Source organism: Cynoglossus semilaevis, chromosome 9, assembly GCF_000523025.1.
Source record: "Cynoglossus semilaevis isolate Cse_v1.0 chromosome 9, Cse_v1.0, whole genome shotgun sequence".
Lineage (NCBI taxonomy): Eukaryota > Metazoa > Chordata > Actinopteri > Pleuronectiformes > Cynoglossidae > Cynoglossus > Cynoglossus semilaevis.
Window position 1 is genome coordinate 904,226 of NC_024315.1, and position 18,031 is coordinate 922,256.

At 40.6% G+C, this 18,031-nt stretch overlaps 5 protein-coding genes and 1 long non-coding RNA gene across 9 annotated transcripts in view; 1 reads left to right on the top strand and 5 right to left on the bottom strand.

Moving 5' to 3' along the window:
• Positions 1 to 3,853, bottom strand: part of ncf4 (neutrophil cytosolic factor 4) — a 14,793-nt gene extending 10,940 nt beyond the window's left edge. The window contains 3 exon segments of the mRNA XM_025058551.1: positions 2,703 to 2,862; positions 2,956 to 3,040; positions 3,584 to 3,853. Of these exon segments, the coding sequence (XP_024914319.1) occupies positions 2,703 to 2,862; positions 2,956 to 3,040; positions 3,584 to 3,615 (277 nt within the window). The 5' untranslated portion in view covers positions 3,616 to 3,853.
• Positions 1 to 8,103, top strand: part of pvalb7 (parvalbumin 7) — a 15,655-nt gene extending 7,552 nt beyond the window's left edge. Inside the window, exons 2-5 of the mRNA XM_008316257.2 lie at positions 6,575 to 6,643; positions 6,789 to 6,918; positions 7,007 to 7,116; positions 7,593 to 8,103. Coding sequence (XP_008314479.1) covers positions 6,583 to 6,643; positions 6,789 to 6,918; positions 7,007 to 7,116; positions 7,593 to 7,618 — 327 coding nt within the window. The 5' untranslated portion in view covers positions 6,575 to 6,582 and the 3' untranslated portion in view covers positions 7,619 to 8,103. The remainder of the gene's footprint in view (positions 1 to 6,574; positions 6,644 to 6,788; positions 6,919 to 7,006; positions 7,117 to 7,592) is intronic.
• LOC112487472 (uncharacterized) lies at positions 4,370 to 7,614 on the bottom strand. The gene is made up of 3 exons (XR_003050571.1): positions 7,346 to 7,614; positions 5,598 to 5,784; positions 4,370 to 4,769 (listed from the first exon to the last, which is right to left on the bottom strand). It is a non-coding gene; the product is annotated as an uncharacterized LOC112487472 (long non-coding RNA).
• A 684-nt stretch (positions 8,104 to 8,787) lies between the features above and the next one.
• Positions 8,788 to 14,689, bottom strand: baiap2l2b (BAR/IMD domain containing adaptor protein 2 like 2b). Of its 3 annotated transcripts, XM_025058550.1 has the most exons (15): positions 14,110 to 14,689; positions 13,976 to 14,019; positions 13,798 to 13,873; positions 13,104 to 13,190; positions 12,104 to 12,165; positions 11,920 to 11,991; positions 11,573 to 11,662; positions 11,328 to 11,459; positions 10,976 to 11,134; positions 10,620 to 10,722; positions 10,273 to 10,480; positions 9,900 to 9,965; positions 9,371 to 9,728; positions 9,257 to 9,300; positions 8,788 to 9,145 (listed from the first exon to the last, which is right to left on the bottom strand). In XM_025058550.1, exons 3-15 carry the CDS (start codon positions 13,865 to 13,867, stop codon positions 9,070 to 9,072), a joined length of 1,527 nt encoding a protein of 508 aa, XP_024914318.1. In that variant the 5' UTR covers positions 13,868 to 13,873; positions 13,976 to 14,019; positions 14,110 to 14,689; the 3' UTR covers positions 8,788 to 9,069. The 3 variants fall into 3 exon arrangements, with proteins under 3 accessions (XP_024914318.1, XP_024914317.1, XP_024914316.1); XM_025058549.1 differs by having other exon boundaries at positions 10,976 to 11,080; positions 13,976 to 14,689; XM_025058548.1 differs by having other exon boundaries at positions 13,976 to 14,689.
• A 144-nt stretch (positions 14,690 to 14,833) lies between these two features.
• LOC103383237 (extracellular serine/threonine protein kinase FAM20C-like) overlaps positions 14,834 to 18,031 on the bottom strand; it is a 27,255-nt gene continuing 24,057 nt past the window's right edge. The window contains exons 9-11 of one of the 2 annotated variants that reach the window (XM_025058546.1): positions 15,552 to 15,633; positions 15,386 to 15,445; positions 14,834 to 15,245 (exon numbers count right to left, since the gene is read on the bottom strand). In XM_025058546.1, coding sequence (XP_024914314.1) covers positions 14,990 to 15,245; positions 15,386 to 15,445; positions 15,552 to 15,633 — 398 coding nt within the window. In that variant the 3' untranslated portion in view covers positions 14,834 to 14,989. The remainder of the gene's footprint in view (positions 15,246 to 15,385; positions 15,446 to 15,551; positions 15,634 to 18,031) is intronic. The other variant, XM_017034924.2, reaches the window with a different exon arrangement.
• dnhd1 (dynein heavy chain domain 1) overlaps positions 15,788 to 18,031 on the bottom strand; it is a 20,396-nt gene continuing 18,152 nt past the window's right edge. The window contains exons 43-47 of the mRNA XM_025058950.1: positions 17,928 to 18,029; positions 17,719 to 17,810; positions 17,502 to 17,633; positions 16,615 to 17,228; positions 15,788 to 16,433 (exon numbers count right to left, since the gene is read on the bottom strand). Of these exons, the coding sequence (XP_024914718.1) occupies positions 15,999 to 16,433; positions 16,615 to 17,228; positions 17,502 to 17,633; positions 17,719 to 17,810; positions 17,928 to 18,029 (1,375 nt within the window). The 3' untranslated portion in view covers positions 15,788 to 15,998. The remainder of the gene's footprint in view (positions 16,434 to 16,614; positions 17,229 to 17,501; positions 17,634 to 17,718; positions 17,811 to 17,927; positions 18,030 to 18,031) is intronic.

The window sequence follows — 18,031 nt, forward strand, 5'->3', positions numbered from 1 at the left end:
TGGTTTCAGTGACTCACCCCAAAAAAAAAAAAAGAAGAAAAAAAGAGAAAGAAACTGTTCCAAAAAGGAGAAGAATAGACGGATCCTTTTACATTTTTTCATTCTCTGCTCATGCTCCCCCCCCCTCACACTCCCTCTGCCTCCCCCATTGGCTTACAGCACGTCTTCTTATTCCCTTCTCTTCCTGATGAGATCAGGACGTGCAATTAAACCCATTTGATCTAATATTATCCAGCAAAACTCCTCAGTGGCCGAGGCTAAAACAGAGTGGTGGCAAATTAGAACTTTCTCAATTTAGTAATTCACAGTGGGAGATACAGAGAAGAAGAAGAAGAAGAAGAAAAGAAGCATATTTTTGATGTCAAAACCATATTTTAAAAGACGGGAAGATCCCCAGAGAAAATGAACCGTGACAGATCGACACTCAACAAGGCCACACCTGACACGTACACAAGGGAAGGCAGCAGAATGAAGGCAGGTGAAGATAATAAAACACCGGTGAATCACAGCAGGACACGGATGGATAATTACTGAGGAGCAAAACAACAACTGACTTGAACTAATGAGACAGAGGAAACCTGCAGCAACGAATAAAAAAACGTCTTGACGGGTTTCGGTAAACACGCGTTAGTGAAGGAGAGGGAATCATTAGGTTTTGACGTGCAGCGGTGCCGACACGGAGGAGCCTCTCCAGAGCCGTGGCCTGAAAACCAACCAAAACCAGGCGAGAAAAAAAATCCCACCAATGTTTTTTTAAATGGGACCCATTTGTTCATTAATGCTTTCCATGGTCACAGGGGGGCACTACAGACCCTAACGCCAGGTGGCCATAAATGGGCCTGGTGCAGTACGGAGACGGATTGAAAAATAATTTGTAGTTTTTCATCCTCCGCTCCCTGACAGACGGAGAACAGCAGCAGCTTTGTTACTGTGAAGTCTGATGTGGCCGAGGTCCAGCAGTGAGGGACGGAACAGGTGCTTCACAGAGACCAGAGTCATCACAGAAATGGAACAGGAAGGTCACTGGTGTCCACTGGTGTCCACTGGTGTCCACTGGTACAGCTACATCAGGGCCTGTTTCCTTATTTATGGATGAAATACTGTACCAAACAAACACCCTTTCACCTACAGTTGACGATTTTTAAATGAAATACTGTACAAAACAAACACCCTTTCACCTACAGTTGAACGACGGCCCAACCCCCCCGAAAAAGTGAACCTGAGTTTGTGGAAGTTGAAGAATGTTTTTCTCATTCTATTAACCTTTGAAGCAGGTCTTTCTTTGGAATTCTTTTTCCAAATTCTTTTGGAGTCTTTTTTTATGACCAAACCAAACCACATAGTTTCCTTATTGCCCAGACGACACAGGTGTGACTTAGAAGTGGCCATCTCTGGACCAGTCCACCTCTGGACCAGTCCACCTCTGGACCAGTCCACCTCTGGACCATGTTTTAGGATTCAGTCCAGATATGTCCTGTCACCAACCAACTGAACGTCATCTTTAAACAAACACACACACACACAGACAGACACACAGACATAACCAAATCCAGAGGTAATCACATGACTCATCGTCACTGCCTTGTGAAATACTTCAACATAATTATCATTTGAACTTCCCTACATAAAATGTAATCATTTACAAAGTAACGTGGAGCTGCTCTGTCACGTACTGAGTCTCAGTTCAGTTCAGGCCCAGAATTGAACCAACAACCTAAGACATTTGGTCTTCATTTAATAAAAACTCACATTTAAGGCATGTTTGTACGCTGAATAGTATCTCTGCACACTTTCATTTTGTTTCGAATAAACAAAAAAAAGCATCATGGTGTCCTAAAGGAACGCACTGACGTTACTGAAGATGAATATTTATTTACACCACCTCACTCTGAAAACCTTGATATGTCAATGATTTAGTTGGTGTTTTTTTCTGTTCTGAGTCTTACACAGTGACACAACAGAAATAATCCTGACGTCAGTTCAAGCCCTGATGCTGCAAAGTCATTGACACCACTGTGTAATTGGAGTGGAGTAGTCGACTCTTCTTCTGTTCTATTATTAGGACGAAGAATTTTAGAATTCAATTTTAGAATTCAGATAGTCAGTCAGTCATCCTGGTTCATTGTTTCTCAAATGTGTTTTATTCCCTTACAAAAAAAAAATCTATTTACATTAGTCTGACTCGACCTTTGCTCCGACCTTTGCCTATGAAAATGATCCATAGTAAATTAAGGTGTGTATTTGGTGTAATGACTGAACGTGAACTATAAATGTACACGGTAACAGCCAGAGCTGGTTTCTTTTCTATCCCTCAGTCCTTTGGAGGCGCCAGTGTCAGCAGCCATATAAGACAACAATAAAGTAATTAGCAGGAGAGGGTGTTTATGGTGCACATCAAAGATAAAGAAAGGTTCAGGAGGCCAAATAGCCAAGTGCAGAAATATATATATATATATATATATATATATATTTTAAATTTAAAACCAAATATATGTATTTCAGTAAGTAGTAATGCAACGTGGAAATGTTGTAATGCATCACTGTATTGCATTACTGCTTCTTTCTCCATTGTTTTCTCCATTGTTTCTTCACCTTCACCTCATTTTGCCAGTTCACTTGTTGCATATAAACAAATGTCAGGGCGACGGAGGGAGACGGAGGGGAGAGGGGGGGAGAGGGGGAGGTAGAAAGGTTACTCTCACCTGGTGGGGTAGGCAGTGTGTTGATGCTGGGTCCAGGTTTGACCTGCTCCTCAGGGGAGTATTTCAGCTGAAGGATCTGGTGGAGGTCGAAGAACTCCCTGTACCTCCTGTAGATGAAGTATTTGCTTGATCCTCGCGTCTTCACCTCAATCACGAAATTCTGAATCAGGAAGACGGAAAAGAAAAGAAATGTTTACTACAGGATATTGTTTTTTTTGTCCTTATTTAATATGACTGTGGATTCATGACGTACAAAGTAGTCGATGAAGCCTTTCTTCTCCTCGATACCAGCGATGGTGGCGCTGACGGGGACATCATGAGGAAGTTGGTCAAAGTCACTGTGGGACAGAAAATATTAGACAGTTAGAGTACAATTTAAATCTTAAATACTGCAGTCAGCTAAACAGGAAAAAAATAAAATTTGGTGCAGCATTGTGATTGGTTTGATGGCAAAGAAATTATTTTGTTTTGTTATTAGTAAACTAAAAAGTAATCTTATTAGTGAGATAAAGTAGTTTATCCATTAAGTAATCTCATTAGTAATCTAAGAAGTAATCCGATCATAGCTACAGTATCACAGTAGGAAAAGGAAAATGTTACTAGTAAAATAAAAAACAATATTAGTTCAAAAAGATATAAAGTTACTATAAAACATACTTGGGATATATGGAATATAATCAGATTATTTTTGGTTATTTTTAACGTTGTATTTCTGAATAAATACTGAGACTAAACTAACAATAACAACAACAAAAAACTTTTCTTTTTTTAAAAACATTTAACTCTTTGAGTTAGAAGTGTCCGGACCTTCAGTGAACAGTTCTTAAATCACCACAGACCGTATGTTACCGTATAAACACATCGACGCCTCAGACTCTCACCTCTCGTCTCGTAACTGCTGCGGCAGCGGCATGGTTTGTTTTTCTGTTTTTTACGCCAAACAAAAGGATGACAAAAAGTTCAGGTCGAAGTGATGACTGAAGTTTTGAAGGTTTTTATCCACAACTGTTCAGACAGATCCACATCACACCCTGAGCTCTGACAGAGGGAGTGACTGCACACACACAGGTGCAGGGTGAGACAGGCGGCTGCAACCGTGCGGAAACAAGGCAACAGGAAGCGATGGGTCCGTGAACGCACCAGAGGATGATGAGCTGTTTTTAAGACCAGGGCGTGTTCTTAATATGATTTTTTAAAACATGAATGAATGAATAAAAAAAAAAGAAGAAGAAAAAAGATTTATCAGACGTAGGAACAAAATAATTATAATATTTTAACTCTCATTGTCATTTCTTCAAATTTTTCCTTTTTTTTCTTTGAGGAACTGAAAATGCAGAATGTTTCAGTTTTGCATGTTAACTTCTGTTTATGCCGAGTGTATAAAACAGCGGAGACTCAGTCTGATATGATATACGTGTTATTATGACATGATATATTACACTTTTTTTTAAATATTTCTCTATTTCTTAAACTTCGTACTTTTTTACGTTTCTCTTGGTGTTTTTTTAAATATTCTCTATTTCTTACGTTTCTCTTGGTGTTTTTTTAAATGCTCTTGTTGCAGCAACTGTAACAAAAAAATAATTTTGTAAATAAATCTAATTTTGATCAGCACTGTAATTGGAGTTTTGCTAATGATGTTTTTCGATCTAATAAAACCTTTTCTATAGTTAGATTCACATAACAGCTGATGTCTGCTGAGGTAATAGTCTGAGTGATTACGGCTTTGAACACTAGAGGGCGACAGAGACGGTTCTGTCTTCGACCTGTGTGTGTGAGCGACAGAGAGGGATGGAGAAGAAAGAGTGGAAATGATAGCTCTAAATTGAATGAGTAATTGTTCTAGAATTTATTTTCCACTCTTTGTTAATGCTGTGCTGCAGAAATACTGTCATCAACCAAATAGTATCACTTTTCAGCAGCTGGAGTGTCTTTAAAAGAGCACTGGTGTCCTTTGACACTCCAACTCTAGTGCCTGAGTCACGTTGTCCTTTTATTTTTTGTCCTTTTACCATCATCAAATGAGTGTGTCCCTTCATTGTGCAGTCCTCCCTCTTCAACACTGCTCTACACCAGAGAAAACAGAGTAAATTCAGAGTGAATGTGTTAGGAACGCTGGGAAACAGAAAGAGAAACCAGAGGCAGATAATGAGCAGATTCTTGAAAACCTAATGAGGAAACACACACCCACACAGACAGTGAGGGAATGGTTGGCTCATGCAGTATGTGGACCAGTGATCCATTCAGCGGAATATGTACACGAACAGTTTATGCTTTCTAAAATAAAATTATTTTTTTTAAAACTTGACTAAAAATGTTCCAATTTCAAACTTTTTGAAGCATTGATTGTAGCCAGGTTTGATGAGCAGTCACACGGTAAATGTTTGGCCCAAAGGACACACTGGCATGCAGATGGAATGGAATCCTCCACACACATTTGCACGACACTGTGAACTCTAGAGGTCCACGCTGCGTGACTTCTGTCTTCTGTTTGCTCTGGGGGCGTGTTCTTTGTGTTGGCTCAGCAGTTTCATGCCTCAGTGATTTAAACAAAGTGAGGGTTTTTTTCTCTCTCACTGTGAGTTTGGTCGTCTGTTGACTGACGTTGTTTGCCCTGAGATTAAATCTAATGCAGGCCTAAGAGATGCTTGTTTTATAGAAACAAACAAAAAGTCTGAAGGATGGATCGATGAGTGTGTGGAAAAAGGACAAGAATGTGAAGTCTGTGTGTGTTTGTGTGTGTGTGAGAGAGTGCAGTACCCATTTTGTCCCCATATCTGTTTACATAGAGGTGGAGACGGATGCCTTTGAAGAACTGCTTGTCACTGCACGTCACTGAAACACACCTGCAGGCTGTAATTCATCTTCAAGGTCTAGTCTGACTCTGAGACTCACCGTGTCGGTTTGTGTTGAACTGCTGGATTCTGAATCACATTTGCCCCGACAGTCGCCCCACGTACTTGGAGCTGATTCCTGACAGCACCTAACGACGTCACTCTCTTTCAGACGATGGGTGGAACTTTTCCACTCACGCCGTTTTGTTGGAGTCCATGACTGTTTCCTCAGGTTCACGCCTCCTTTCCTGTCATTCGAGTGAAAAAAAAAGATGAACAGTTTGAAAACGTACGAAAGAAAACAGACGTCTGTTGTGACTGATAAGAACAGGCTCAGCAGAACTGGGAACAGAACTAGGGTTAGTTCAACGCACAATCACTGAACCACCGAGTCGTGATATTAATACTCTGCCGCCTTCAATCTGTTTCTCTCTACAGATGTTTGAAGTTTTATGAGTTGGTATCAGGTTTAAAGAGTGTTGCATAAACACCCTGAGACCTGCCTGCAGCGCCTGCTGTAACATCTTCAGATCTAGGTGTAATTTTACACTTCTGAACTTCCCACGAATCTGACAAGAATGTCACTGATGTTCACCGGTAATTGACATTTTTCAATAACAGGTGCAGTCCTCCTGGCTTTAAGCCGAGGTTGTATTGCAGAATATGCTGTCAACACTTGACCTTAGTGTTTTTTTTTTTTTATGTTAACATGACGAGCCTGAGAGAATTCAGCTCTGACACCTGGCGACATCTACAGGGCGACTGTGGTTAAGACACCTGGATAGAGCAGGGAGAGTTTTCTAAAATATTAGTGTACAATAACATAAATAAATACAAAAGAGTTACATTATTTTTAGAGGCCATTTAAAGGTTGTTCTTCTGTGTCTATGGCATGTCAACAATAATTAACTAAAATCTGTGATTTTGTGTAAAAAAAAAAAGATTGATATTATTTCACTGATTTTCCACCTGTACAGTACCAACTCTGACCAAATGTTATCAAATAAATTTGTTGTTCTGTCTCTGTCTCTTTCCCAGCTGACAAAATGCCGATGACAGATCTGTTGAAAGCTGAGGAGATCAAGAAAGCTCTTGATGCCTTCGCAGGTCTGTTCCAATCACAGTCACGGTCCATTCTGCCTGGTCTTCCTTATTATTCATAGTAACTGTGTCAAAAAAAAGAGAAAAGTAATTCTACTGCGTTGTAGTCAAGTCACATTTCCTGTCCTCTTGTTTTTCTTGCTTCTTGAAGCGGAAACATTTGATCCTAAAAAGTTTTTTGAACTGATTGGAATGAGGGCAATGTCGGCTGAAAATGTCAAGAAGGTGTTCCAGGTTCTGGATGTAGATGGAAGTGGGTTCATAGAAGAGGAAGAGCTCAAGTGAGTAAAACTATTATCTTCACATTGTGAATCCTTCCAAGTGTTTCAACAACACCGTCAGTAACTGGTTTCTTCAACTCCCCTGCAGGTTTGTTCTCAAGGGCTTTTCTGAGGACGGCAGAGATCTGACTGATGCAGAGACAAAAGAATTTATGAAAGCGGCAGACAAAGATGGAGACGGCAAGATCGGCATTGATGGTGAGAAAAAGAGGGAACGTTGGTTAGCACAAAACCGCAATCACGGCAACATCGTTGTCAAAGATGAGGTTACAACAATGAATTCTGCAGATTTTTTTTTTTGTAAAAGGAAAGAAAAGCAGATTGTTACCAGATGAGAGTCTAAGAAAGTATGACATGAAATGAGTTGTTTTAGAGGCTACAAAAAGAAGGACGTGGTAAAAAAGGGTTGTTTTGTTTGCTTACGTACGAAGGAGAGAAAATGAGAGAGAAGGTTAATCTGCCTCTTCGTCGTTTGCACCACCTTGATATACAGGAATGCAGTCTTTTAGCAACAGAAAGTAAGATACAGTGTGTCAGACAACAGTACAACAACACAGTCAATGCTGTACGTCTATTTTCAAAAGCAAGATTTCGATTTTTTTTTCTGTTAGGTCAGAAGAGTTTGACCCACAATTTTTTGCATTAACTTTCTCATATTTTCTTTTTTTTTCCAGAGTTTGAAGCCATGGTACATGAGTAAGAAAGAGTCTACTAATCTACTCGTTTTCTTCATTCACTTCTTAAAACTGCCCCCGTTCAAACTACCCCCCAGTTCCTTTTGAAACCCAAGCACAGAATCAGAGCAGCCCTGTTTCCTTCAACACGAGGATCCACCACCACAAAGACATCCAGGTCTTTAGGCAACAATCTAATTTTCATGCTTTGTTTTTTATATTTTATTGCGATCAACTTTTGGAATTATTTATGATTCAACAAAGATGTCTGGGTGAGCTGAAGGTGATGTTGATGTTACGAAAGACCATCAAGATGTTACAACTGCATTCCTCTGTGTACCTCAGATCACATGCTAGACCTTTCTCCCACTCCTCCTCCCCCTCCTCCTCCTCCTCCTCCTCACTCACTGCCTCTGCTAAGAATGTGAGGGGCAAACTGATAACAAAAAGCTGTGAAGAGAAAAAAGATGGAAAATTTTAAAAAATGAGAATAAAAAATATTGAGTAAGAACTTTAGTCTCTTTACTTTTTTACGTTTCTTTACTCACATCGGACACAAAATAGAACCAAAGAACACGGATGCACTGAACAACGGTCAATATAACAGAACAGAACAGTGCAAAAAACAAACAAACACACATTCCACAAAAGAAATGACACAATCAAAATGGTTGAATATGAGGGTTTTTTAAGGTGAGATCTAAATTATACTCAAAGAGACAAACATGATACGAATGTAACGATCACAAAACAATGACTGTTGCTCTGGCGACTGTCTTTGCAAAAGGGAAAAAATATATTTGTTGTAGTATGAAAAAAAACCAAGCAGATTTTTTCCTAGATTCTTTCAAAAAGTATGAAAAAAACCAAGCAGATTTTTTCCTAGAATAGCTGGAATTATTACTTCCAGACGGAGCCGAGTGATTTAATTTGATTTCTCTGTCCATGCTCAGCTTAATGAAATGCTAGTTTTTACAAAAAAAAACCAACAAAAACAATATCTATGTTAATCAAATAAGAGTGTTTTGATATTTAAAGCTGCTGTCAGTAAAAGGATTTAGTTAAAACAAGGTTTTTATACAATAATCATTCTCTTTAATGCGATGAAAATGAAAAACCATTTTAGTTCAAACAATAAATCAGCAGTAATTTCGCATCGAGTTGCGATGACGATGACAGCAGCGACAAACAGGAACTGAGTTGCGGTGACGATGACAGCAGCGACAAACAGGAAGTTAGAAGTGTATGACAGCGGCTTCAAAAACTAAAAAGTCCTACAGCAGTACTTCATGTGGTACCAGATACTACTTGTGTTCCCTAATACTGTACACATATCAATACTCTCTCTATTCTTTTCTGACCCAGAGCCTCACATCTGAGCGCTGCGTTTACATCCCTTACAAACACAAATACATTCCCTCCCTTTCAACCTGATCTGGTCCTCAGTGACAGACACCGCCTGCACTGCTGCTGACTGTCAGTGAATCCGAGGAGATGATCTGTCATCGGTCGTCGTAGGGCGAAGCTTTACTGTGGCAAATGGGTTGGTGCCTCTGAAACGATGAGGACGATCAAAAATGTCACACAAACTCTTCAGGTATATTCAACTTCTTCTAATACAAAAAAAATAACTGAGTAGTATAGTGATGTACACAGAAACCTACCTTGGAAACAGACGGTTTTCAGATGGGCCCTGCGGTGACAAACCCTGAACAAAAAGGAAAGTGTTATTACAAACAAAAATAAGTCAATCCTACTGAAGAAGACCTACTTCATACCTGGACGTCAGATCCTAATTCACTCTTTTTGTCAGGGTGGGGAGAGACGGGTCTAAAATCTACAGAACCCCTCCTGACACTCTGAGACGGGAACGTGGAGGATGAAGGAAGAGGAGGTGGCGGGGGCGGTGGAGGCGGATGTTCATTGTAGCTCTTGGTTTGACTCGGCTTTAGCTCCGACGCTGGATCTGACCTTTTCTCAGGTGCAGGGGAGCTCGGCCTGACGTCCACAGAAGCTCTGCGATTGGACGTGGCAGAAGGCGTCGCGTCTCCGTAGGTTCTGTTTTCAGTTTGTTCACTGTAGGCATCGGTGGGGTCGAGGAGATTGTTCGTACTGTGGCTTCTCACAGCAGCAGCACTGATGACACACACACAGGACACACGTTAAACACTGGCTGACATCTGTGAGGGCTCCCCCTGCTGACGTCTTAAACACCCACTGACAACAGGTCCTTGTTCACATGTTAACCAAATGTTTCCTGATTGAATTTAATTTTATAATTAAAAAAACCTAACATTTTATACCTACCTGGCTGCTGAGGAGTTGGAGAACTCTTCTAAGGACACCACATAAACAGCGGGGAACCAGCCTTGACTGAAGGAGAAAAAACAGATTAAAATATAGACATGAAAAATAAAAAGTCCTTTTGATAGTACTATACAGTAAATGTTGTACTTTTTTACTTTCTATAAAAATGTAATTCTGTTTATGGTCTTTTTAACTGATGTAAAAAGTTATCTTAAACAAAAAAAAAACATATTTCTGATCTGTGTCCGCAGAAGCATTTATAGCAGCGTGAAAAATGCTAAACCACATCTATACAATATAACATCAGCTTAACCATGATAATCTAATATGCATTGCATACAGTGGTGCGTGTGCTGTTCAAGTCACCCCCTACCGTAAGTTGCTGTCTGTGCGTCCATACAGCCAGCCATTGCGTGGTTCCTGGACCAGGACAGTGATGGTTTCTCCTCTGTTGAAGGGCAAAAGCTTTGGGTTGGATGAGGTCGGATGAGAAACCAGGGCTCTCATTGCTCTTCCTTCAGGCAGACCCAGAGATTCGCCCACTGAGCTGGAGCGAGAGCGGCTCGGGATAGGAGACGGTGCTTGAGGGCACGAGAGGAATGAGCGTAAGTCATGTGGGGTCACAGATTATTTTTGATTATTATTTTTGATATTTTTCTACATATGTATTAAAATGAGAATGACAAATAATAACTACGACTAGTAATGTATACCTCCCACCTCTAGAGGGCACTCTGCCCAGTGCCAGTTGCTCTCTTCTGGCCCAGGACATATCCTCATCCCGGGCCACTGTCTGCAGTAGAGAGCTTACTGAGCCGCGGAGCTGGACAAAGACATACACAGGTGAATAGGAGAGGACAAAAACCAGCTGCTCTGATTGGCTGATCAACTTCAAGTAAGAGGGAGTTTACTTTGGTGAAACATTAATTTTAATTTATTGCCTGCAGTTCATCAGGTAGTAAAAGACTGTACCTTAAAATACACACATTTCACTTGTCAGTCACTAAATCACCAGATTTAATTTCTTTGTTTTTGTCCTATATGGTGTCACAATCTTGGAGCCATGGCTTTGGTACCTGTGCTTCTTGGTCCAAGTGGTTTGGGGTCAGAGGTCTGGACCCTCTGGTATCGTTCACTTTGTTCTTCCATCCGTCTGCTTTTTGTAGAAGAGATGAACCAGTCTGACGACAGAGGATCAGAAACAGAACGGCCTCTCGTAAAGTGACCAGGATTCTCTGATAATAATCACAGAGTCAATGATAATAATAGAGATAAAATGTGGATTTTACAGTACAGTGAGACTTAAGGACACTGTACTGTGAGTGAGATCCAGAATATTTCATTTTTTGATTTTTCAGTTTTTCCATCTCTTCTTCAAGACTATATGAATAATGTGAATTCACACGTTACCCAACAGTTTTAAAGTACCTTGTTTATCAGAAAGAGCAGCGACTGCGTTAGACCACAGTGTTTCTCTGCCAAGAAGCGATACCTTCGCTCCTCTTCCCTCAGGATCTCCTGCTGGCTCTGCCTCAGGTAAACCATGTAGTCACTATTCTCCTGAAAATACATCCACACAAAATAATATACACGTGTAACAAAGATAAGAGTACGATTACTGTTACTACTGTTACAGTCCAGTAACTGTGTTTAATTTGTAACAGTGTACGAACCAGAGAATCTCTGAAGGTTCCTTGTCTGAGCTGCTTCTCCAGCGCCTCGGCCTGGTTTCGTACCTCAATCTCATAAACTCTGCGACTTCCCTTCAGTAGACGGAAAAGTTTTGTTTAAAAAAAAAAAAGAAAGTCTGGAGTCAAACAGATGAAACATGACAGTGAAAAAGGGGTCAAAATAAAGGAAAGACCTTGACACAAGTTCAAGAAAAAACTCCAAAAACTTTTAAAAACATTAATTGATCAGAAACGAACCAGGAATGTCATATAAACTTTCTCTTTGGAAACAGTTACTTCGTGGATAGTCAAGTTTTTTTTTTCTTTAACAAAAATCTTGTTAATCTTACATCAATGTACTCCTGGTCCAACTTCACATTCTTCTCCATGGCCTGAAGCACCTCAATCTGGAACCATTTAAACTGCAGCAGTGGAGGGAAAAAAAAAACAAAAAACTTTTCAAGTTTCACTTTATTGCATAGTTGTTTTATTGTTATCAGTTTATTGAAGGTGATGGAGATCAGATGTACTGACCAATCCCTCCATCTCTGCAGTCAGTCTTCTCTGTGTCTCTGATATTTGGATCAGTACATCTCCTATGTAGACAGTTAATTAAAAGTTACAATTAAAAAAGTGTATTTAAAGTAAAGTAAAATATTATGAGGTTATCCACAATTCATATCAATATAAAACACAGGCTTCAACTGTCAGAGCTCAGACTGTTGTTGTTGTTGTTTTGGCAGCTGTGTTTCCCAGTCTGACATCATTACATGTTCGATTTCAAATTGAAAGTTTTTTTCTCATGTTGTTCAAATTCATCTCCACCACTACAGAATACGGCCGGGAGTCTTTGAGCCGGTGCAGATTCTTCGGTCCTACTTGATGAACCACTCAGATAAAGTGGAAAGTTAGCCAAACTCTAACAGGTGCTGTCAACCACGGCTATTGTCACGGACCGCGGGTGAACTAATGAACTGAGTGCAGTTGAAAGGCTGTCGCCATCTATATTTCAGGAACTGTTACTTAATATGGCCTCGGGTCACGCTGTGGCTCCCTGACCTCAGCTGGAAGAATCACATGTCTCATACCGTGTGCCACGACTGCGGTACTAGAAAAAAAAACTAGGAGAAAAAATTCTAAAGGTGTTTCTTACTGACTTCTGTGAATATGAATATATAAATCTTTGTCTGCATATTGCTTTCAGGTTTGGACTTGTATGGTGAAGCTGTAGCACAAGTTTAAAAGATTATTTTCCACCTACGGTGGGGCCGTAACATCCACTGATACATACTGTAAAAATCCAATCAAAGTCGTGCCCGTTTACTTCAGGGACACAGCACATAATAACAGCATTTTGTAACTGGTCATTAGGACCAAGAAGATGCAGTTCATCAACATCCTTATCCTTTTCAGGGTCATGGGTGGAGATGAAGAACGACAGTAGTTCATAGTTCTTCACATTAGCCCAAACATTCATGTTTTTGGACTCTGGGGGGGGGACCAATCTTTGGAAATGACTGACACACACACTTACCAAGAGAGCGAGATGAGAGCGTGTGAAGAGCCTGGTCGCCCATCTTAGCCACGGCGCTGAAGTAGGCTTCACTGCAAACAGCTAGTGCTGAAGTACAAAGAAAATAAACACAAATAAATCCCTCTTCCAAACATTGGATATCAAGACTCTGTACTTAACTTTGGAGTTACGGTTATTTTACAGGTGAAGTCAGTTTAACTCATTTCAATCACAAAGGCATCACAGTGTTGACATGTGATAGGTGATTTCAGTCCGTGCCAGTGGGTGTAGTTTTACCACTGTGCTTTGTTGCCTTGTGAATGACGTCCTGTCCTGGTTTTACTGGGCAGAGGTGCATTAATGATACATGCGCTGCTTGTGTGGCACGCACGATAAGACGGAGCATCAGCCGTGACGGAGAGAATAGATTCAACGAAACAAACTATTGCAGGCTGTCGGTCAGACTAATTCTAACGTCTTATCATCGTTACTGCTTGTGGTACAGTGAAATTTAATTTATATTCCGCCAATTATTATTTGAAGTACTTAGTATAGTGTATGAATGTAGACATCCAATTCATGCAAAATTATTTTTTCGCCTCCCACTCACACATCTAATGCCATTTTTGATTTGGATTTCCTGGAAAACAGGTGATCACACACACAAACAATTTATCCAGAACTCAAACCACATATGTTGTCACTGATGACTCACCTTGAAAAGCTTTCACATAACTGTTTCCTAGAGCAGCAAGCTTCTGAAGGCCTGGGTTAAAGTGCTCCATCAGATTCTACAGTGACACACACACAAACAAAACAACCAGACAACATGTACAACGTTACAATTCAACCGTGTATTATAAACATCCATGTACTATAGGTTATAAACCTACCGTATAGACAGTCAAGGTGGATCTGTGCAGATGGTCACTGTTGGCTCCAGACATTTTGACCAAAAGAAGTTAAATATAAAACTCAAAACAACAACAACAAAAAACTGCAGCTGAAATGGAAAAAAAAAAAAAACCTTCTCTCCTGGGATTATTTTTCCATTCAAACCGTGGACAGTACTGCCTCAGCCATTTGTCCTGTATTTGGTCAGTGTCAGCCTCGTCCACAGACCAACAAAGATCTGTAGAGTAAAAGTACACAGCCTCTCCTTGCCTTTGTTTACCTCTTTAATGTTGTCTATTAGTTACTCGTCATTAGTTGTGTTCATAGAAAGAGCAACCAAGCGAGTGAGGCAGAGAAAAAAAAGTGAGGAAGCACCATTGATATGGTCGGGTAAATTATTCATGGGTGAGGACAACAGCGGTGAGCACGTGACCTGCTGTGATGTGCGATCGCACTTGAAAGACTGAAGCAAATTGTTACCTGAAAAGTACCAAAGGTCAGTACCACGGTGACGTCCTTCAAATATTGTAATCTGCCTGAAACAGACCATCAGATGATGAAAGTCTTGGCACTGAATGTATTTGTCAGTCAAAGGTGATGGGTGAGAGAAATAATTCCCAACCACATGGAAAAAAATGCCCAGGAGAAGTTGTGATGAAATATGTATTGGTTTCTTCTATTTTTAAAATTCTTTTGGACAACACCGACTCCACAGACAATAACGAAACAAGTCTGTGGGCTTTTTTCATTATTTTTCAAAACCCAGAAGATTCTTATTCTCTGCCAGAGTTCAAAAGAAGAGCAGTGCCGGGCAGTTTAACTTTCTTTTGATACTTTGGAAACAGCCAAAAAGATTGTTTTCATCGGGCGAAGATTTATTGTAATTTCGTCATCTGTCGATCAAACCAACACAGTTCAGGCAATCTCCTCTACATATTATGTTTAATGAACACACCTGACCTCCAAAACAGTTAAAATGATAATGGACATCTCACCAAAGTGCTGAGGCTTCTCTACCTTGAGAAAGTGTCCATGTCATCAAAGAAGACCTCACCACCAGCGCCACCATCACTCCGTTGCTTTCGACAGTGACCTACAGTCTCCAGGACAGTTTTCAAACGACGATCGAGAGCCGCGAGGTGGAGCTCCGACAGCAGAGGAGCCACCTTGTGAAGGGGATCACGGGAGAGGGAGGCCCTCACAACATCGCTGAGGCGATACTGAGGCAGAGACAAGAGAACAAGGCGAAGCCATGTGGAACGACGGAGTCTGGTGAAAAAGGAAACAAAAAAACAAAAATGAACACGTTAAAGAGGAAAATAAAAAAAGGCTACAATTACAGTGATAAATGTTGTTCTTCTCTTCTTCTTAAATATGTTCTTCTTTGGTCACAGTCGTCATCATTGTACCTGCAGCACTGTTTAAGTGGAGCTAAGATGGAAGGTTCATCTTTGGAGTGTCGACCAAAGCTGACGAGAAAAAAACAAAACAAAAAAAAACATCCCATGTCAACTGGTGATCACCAGGAGCCATTTTTAAAATAAATAATAAAAAAAAAGCATGAAAAAGACTCACCCTCTACCATTGTCAAGGTGCAACAGAAAAGTATTGTTGCCAAACTTCTCAAATGTCTCATAGTGATGTCTGTCCATGTTACCTACGGGGAGAAAACAGTAACAGAAAAGTAAGTGAACATTTTTAGCAAAGATATAATATCTACTAAAATCATCATAAATATACACCAACAAAGTATGATGTAAAAACTTTCTTCAATAATTAAGGATAAAAAAGAACAAATATGGTAAACAAAAGTCATGAATATTTTTATAATAGCATTTACAATATCATTCTTTAGAACATGAAGACTCAACAAACAGTATTAGAAAAACATCAAATATTACAACAAATGGTACAGAAGAAAATAAAATATATACACATATACAGTATGCATATTTTACACATTTGAATTGATGTTGCATCAGTACACGTTGAGATCTTCGTGATAACTTTAGGTGTATTCAGTCAGAGAACACTCACAAGCCTTACTCTTTTTAAATTACACGACACAGGATTAAGTCTAGTACGGAGAGGAACCAGAGTAATGATATTAGCGTCAGCCAATCCTGATTCTCCAGTCCCCTGTTTTCCATCCAGGTAAAGTGGGCAGTGGTAGACTGGTAACTCAGAGGCTGTGGATGGAGAAGCCCCTGAAATCTGAACATTGTTTTTGTCCATTAAATATGAACTTTTACCAGAACAAAAATCATCTCTGACATTGATTTTGCTCCTAACTTCAGCCTTGATACAAACAGGAGGTAGAGTGCATGGCTGTGAAGAGACTGTGTCCTCTAAGACTCCACACTGATTATTCCATGATGCTCCTCTCAGCTCTAAGCCACACAGATACACAGCATCCACAGGTGGAGACAAGGCTGGACAAGTGCTTTGATTTAGAACCTGTAGAGAAAAGAAAACAGAATTAGCACAAATTAAATTAAACACACTCCTCTAAAATTGCTCCCTGTTGTGACATGCTCAAAATCTGATCTCTGAATCTATGTGTGAGAAATGTTACCACATTTTTAATAAATTAATTCTGAAACACAAGCACCATTTGACCTATGATTTTGTCATTTACCTGGAAAGTCAGTATTATGTCGCTGACATATTTGCGATTCACTCGCGAGGCTTCTCTCATCATTGCCACCAGAAATCCCTTGGCATTACTAAAAGCTGAGAGTCGGTATGCTCCCGGTGGATCTGAAGTGTAGTTGTGTGTGACATAAGAGCTCAGCAGCTCTGCCCTCCTCTGCAGGTGGGACAAATCCTCGAGACAGAGAAGTGAAGAGACGGTCTCCGTGCCATATTGAACGGGCTGTCGAAGCCGTGACAGGAGAGTGGCAACTGTGTCGAGCAGCTCATCCCGCTGTGCCTGCAGGAAGTCACACAGGGGACTCTGAGGAGCAGCTCCTGCATTTGTAATTCTACTCTTCTTGTCTGTCAGATACGTCTTCAGAGCCTGCAGTCTGTCTGCAGCTTGGCTGTAGCCTGGCATTACAAAGGGCTGCTGCGGCAGAGTCCTGATTGATCTCGGGGGGGTCTGCGAGGCCTGCAGTAGAATGTTTAAGTTGTGGCTGTTGATCTTGATAATCTCGGCTGCCACGTCCACACCGAAGCCCAACAGAAGGGGGTCGTCGGTGTTTGCCGAGTCCTTGAGACTCTGCTCCATGATGTTCAGCAGTCGTGACAAATCTGCCGAAATAAAACTCAGTCTCAGTTTGATCCATCACGTAGAGGAGACACCATGAAAACTTAATATAGAGACCTTATGAAAGATTTTAAAGATGAAAGAAAATAAGACCCGCTCTCCAGTGTATTCTGTTGGCGATGACCTTGTAAAATATGTTTTGCCTTTAAGAATATAGAATACAAGTATTTCTAAAGTGGAAAAATGCATTTTTGTTTTCAAAAACAGCAGAGATTTGACCAGTAAATGTTACTACTGTGGCGCTGTTACTGCAGTACCAAACTGTGCAGGACTGTGGGGCTCATCTCTGCTCCACAGAGGTGACTCTCTACTGAGACACCTCTCTGCTATGTTTCCCACCACCTCCAGATCTGCTGGGTCTGACACGTGTCCCCCGTGGACCAGACTGACTGTGGATGAAACCACACAACAAAGTTAAACTACTGACAATTAAAGGAAGTAGATGGAAAGTCGGAACATGTCACGCTACATAACCTGCGACATAATGTAAAGCTTTAGTTCTGTTGTGACAGAGTCTGACAATTGAATGATGTGCTTCAACCAACGCCAGAAGGTCCACTTGATTCCTGACAACAGACACAAACCACAAGGTCATTTTTACATCTTGGAAAAAAAGAAAACAATTTGTTTCTTATTGTGCATTATTATGTTGACTGATAGATATTTAGTTTTTTTTTCCTCACCAGTTGTAGATCCTCCCCTGTCCCAAGAGTTTACAGCTCTGTCGCTGCAGTAGGACAGAGTGGAAAGTGGCAGAGCGGAGCAGGAACTCCGTATCTCTGTCCCT

Bases quoted from the DNA above. Each gene is read 5' to 3' on its own strand.
- baiap2l2b (XM_025058548.1), bottom strand. From the start codon at position 14,029: ATGTCTGGAGCCAACAGTGACCATCTGCACAGATCCACCTTGACTGTC. The intron at 13,191-13,797 runs GTGAGTCATCAG...TTTGTACTTCAG, and splicing joins TTATGTGAAAGCTTTTCAAG to CACTAGCTGTTTGCAGTGAA. The intron at 11,135-11,327 runs GTACTTTAAAAC...GATTATTATCAG, and splicing joins TGCTCTTTCTGATAAACAAG to AGAATCCTGGTCACTTTACG.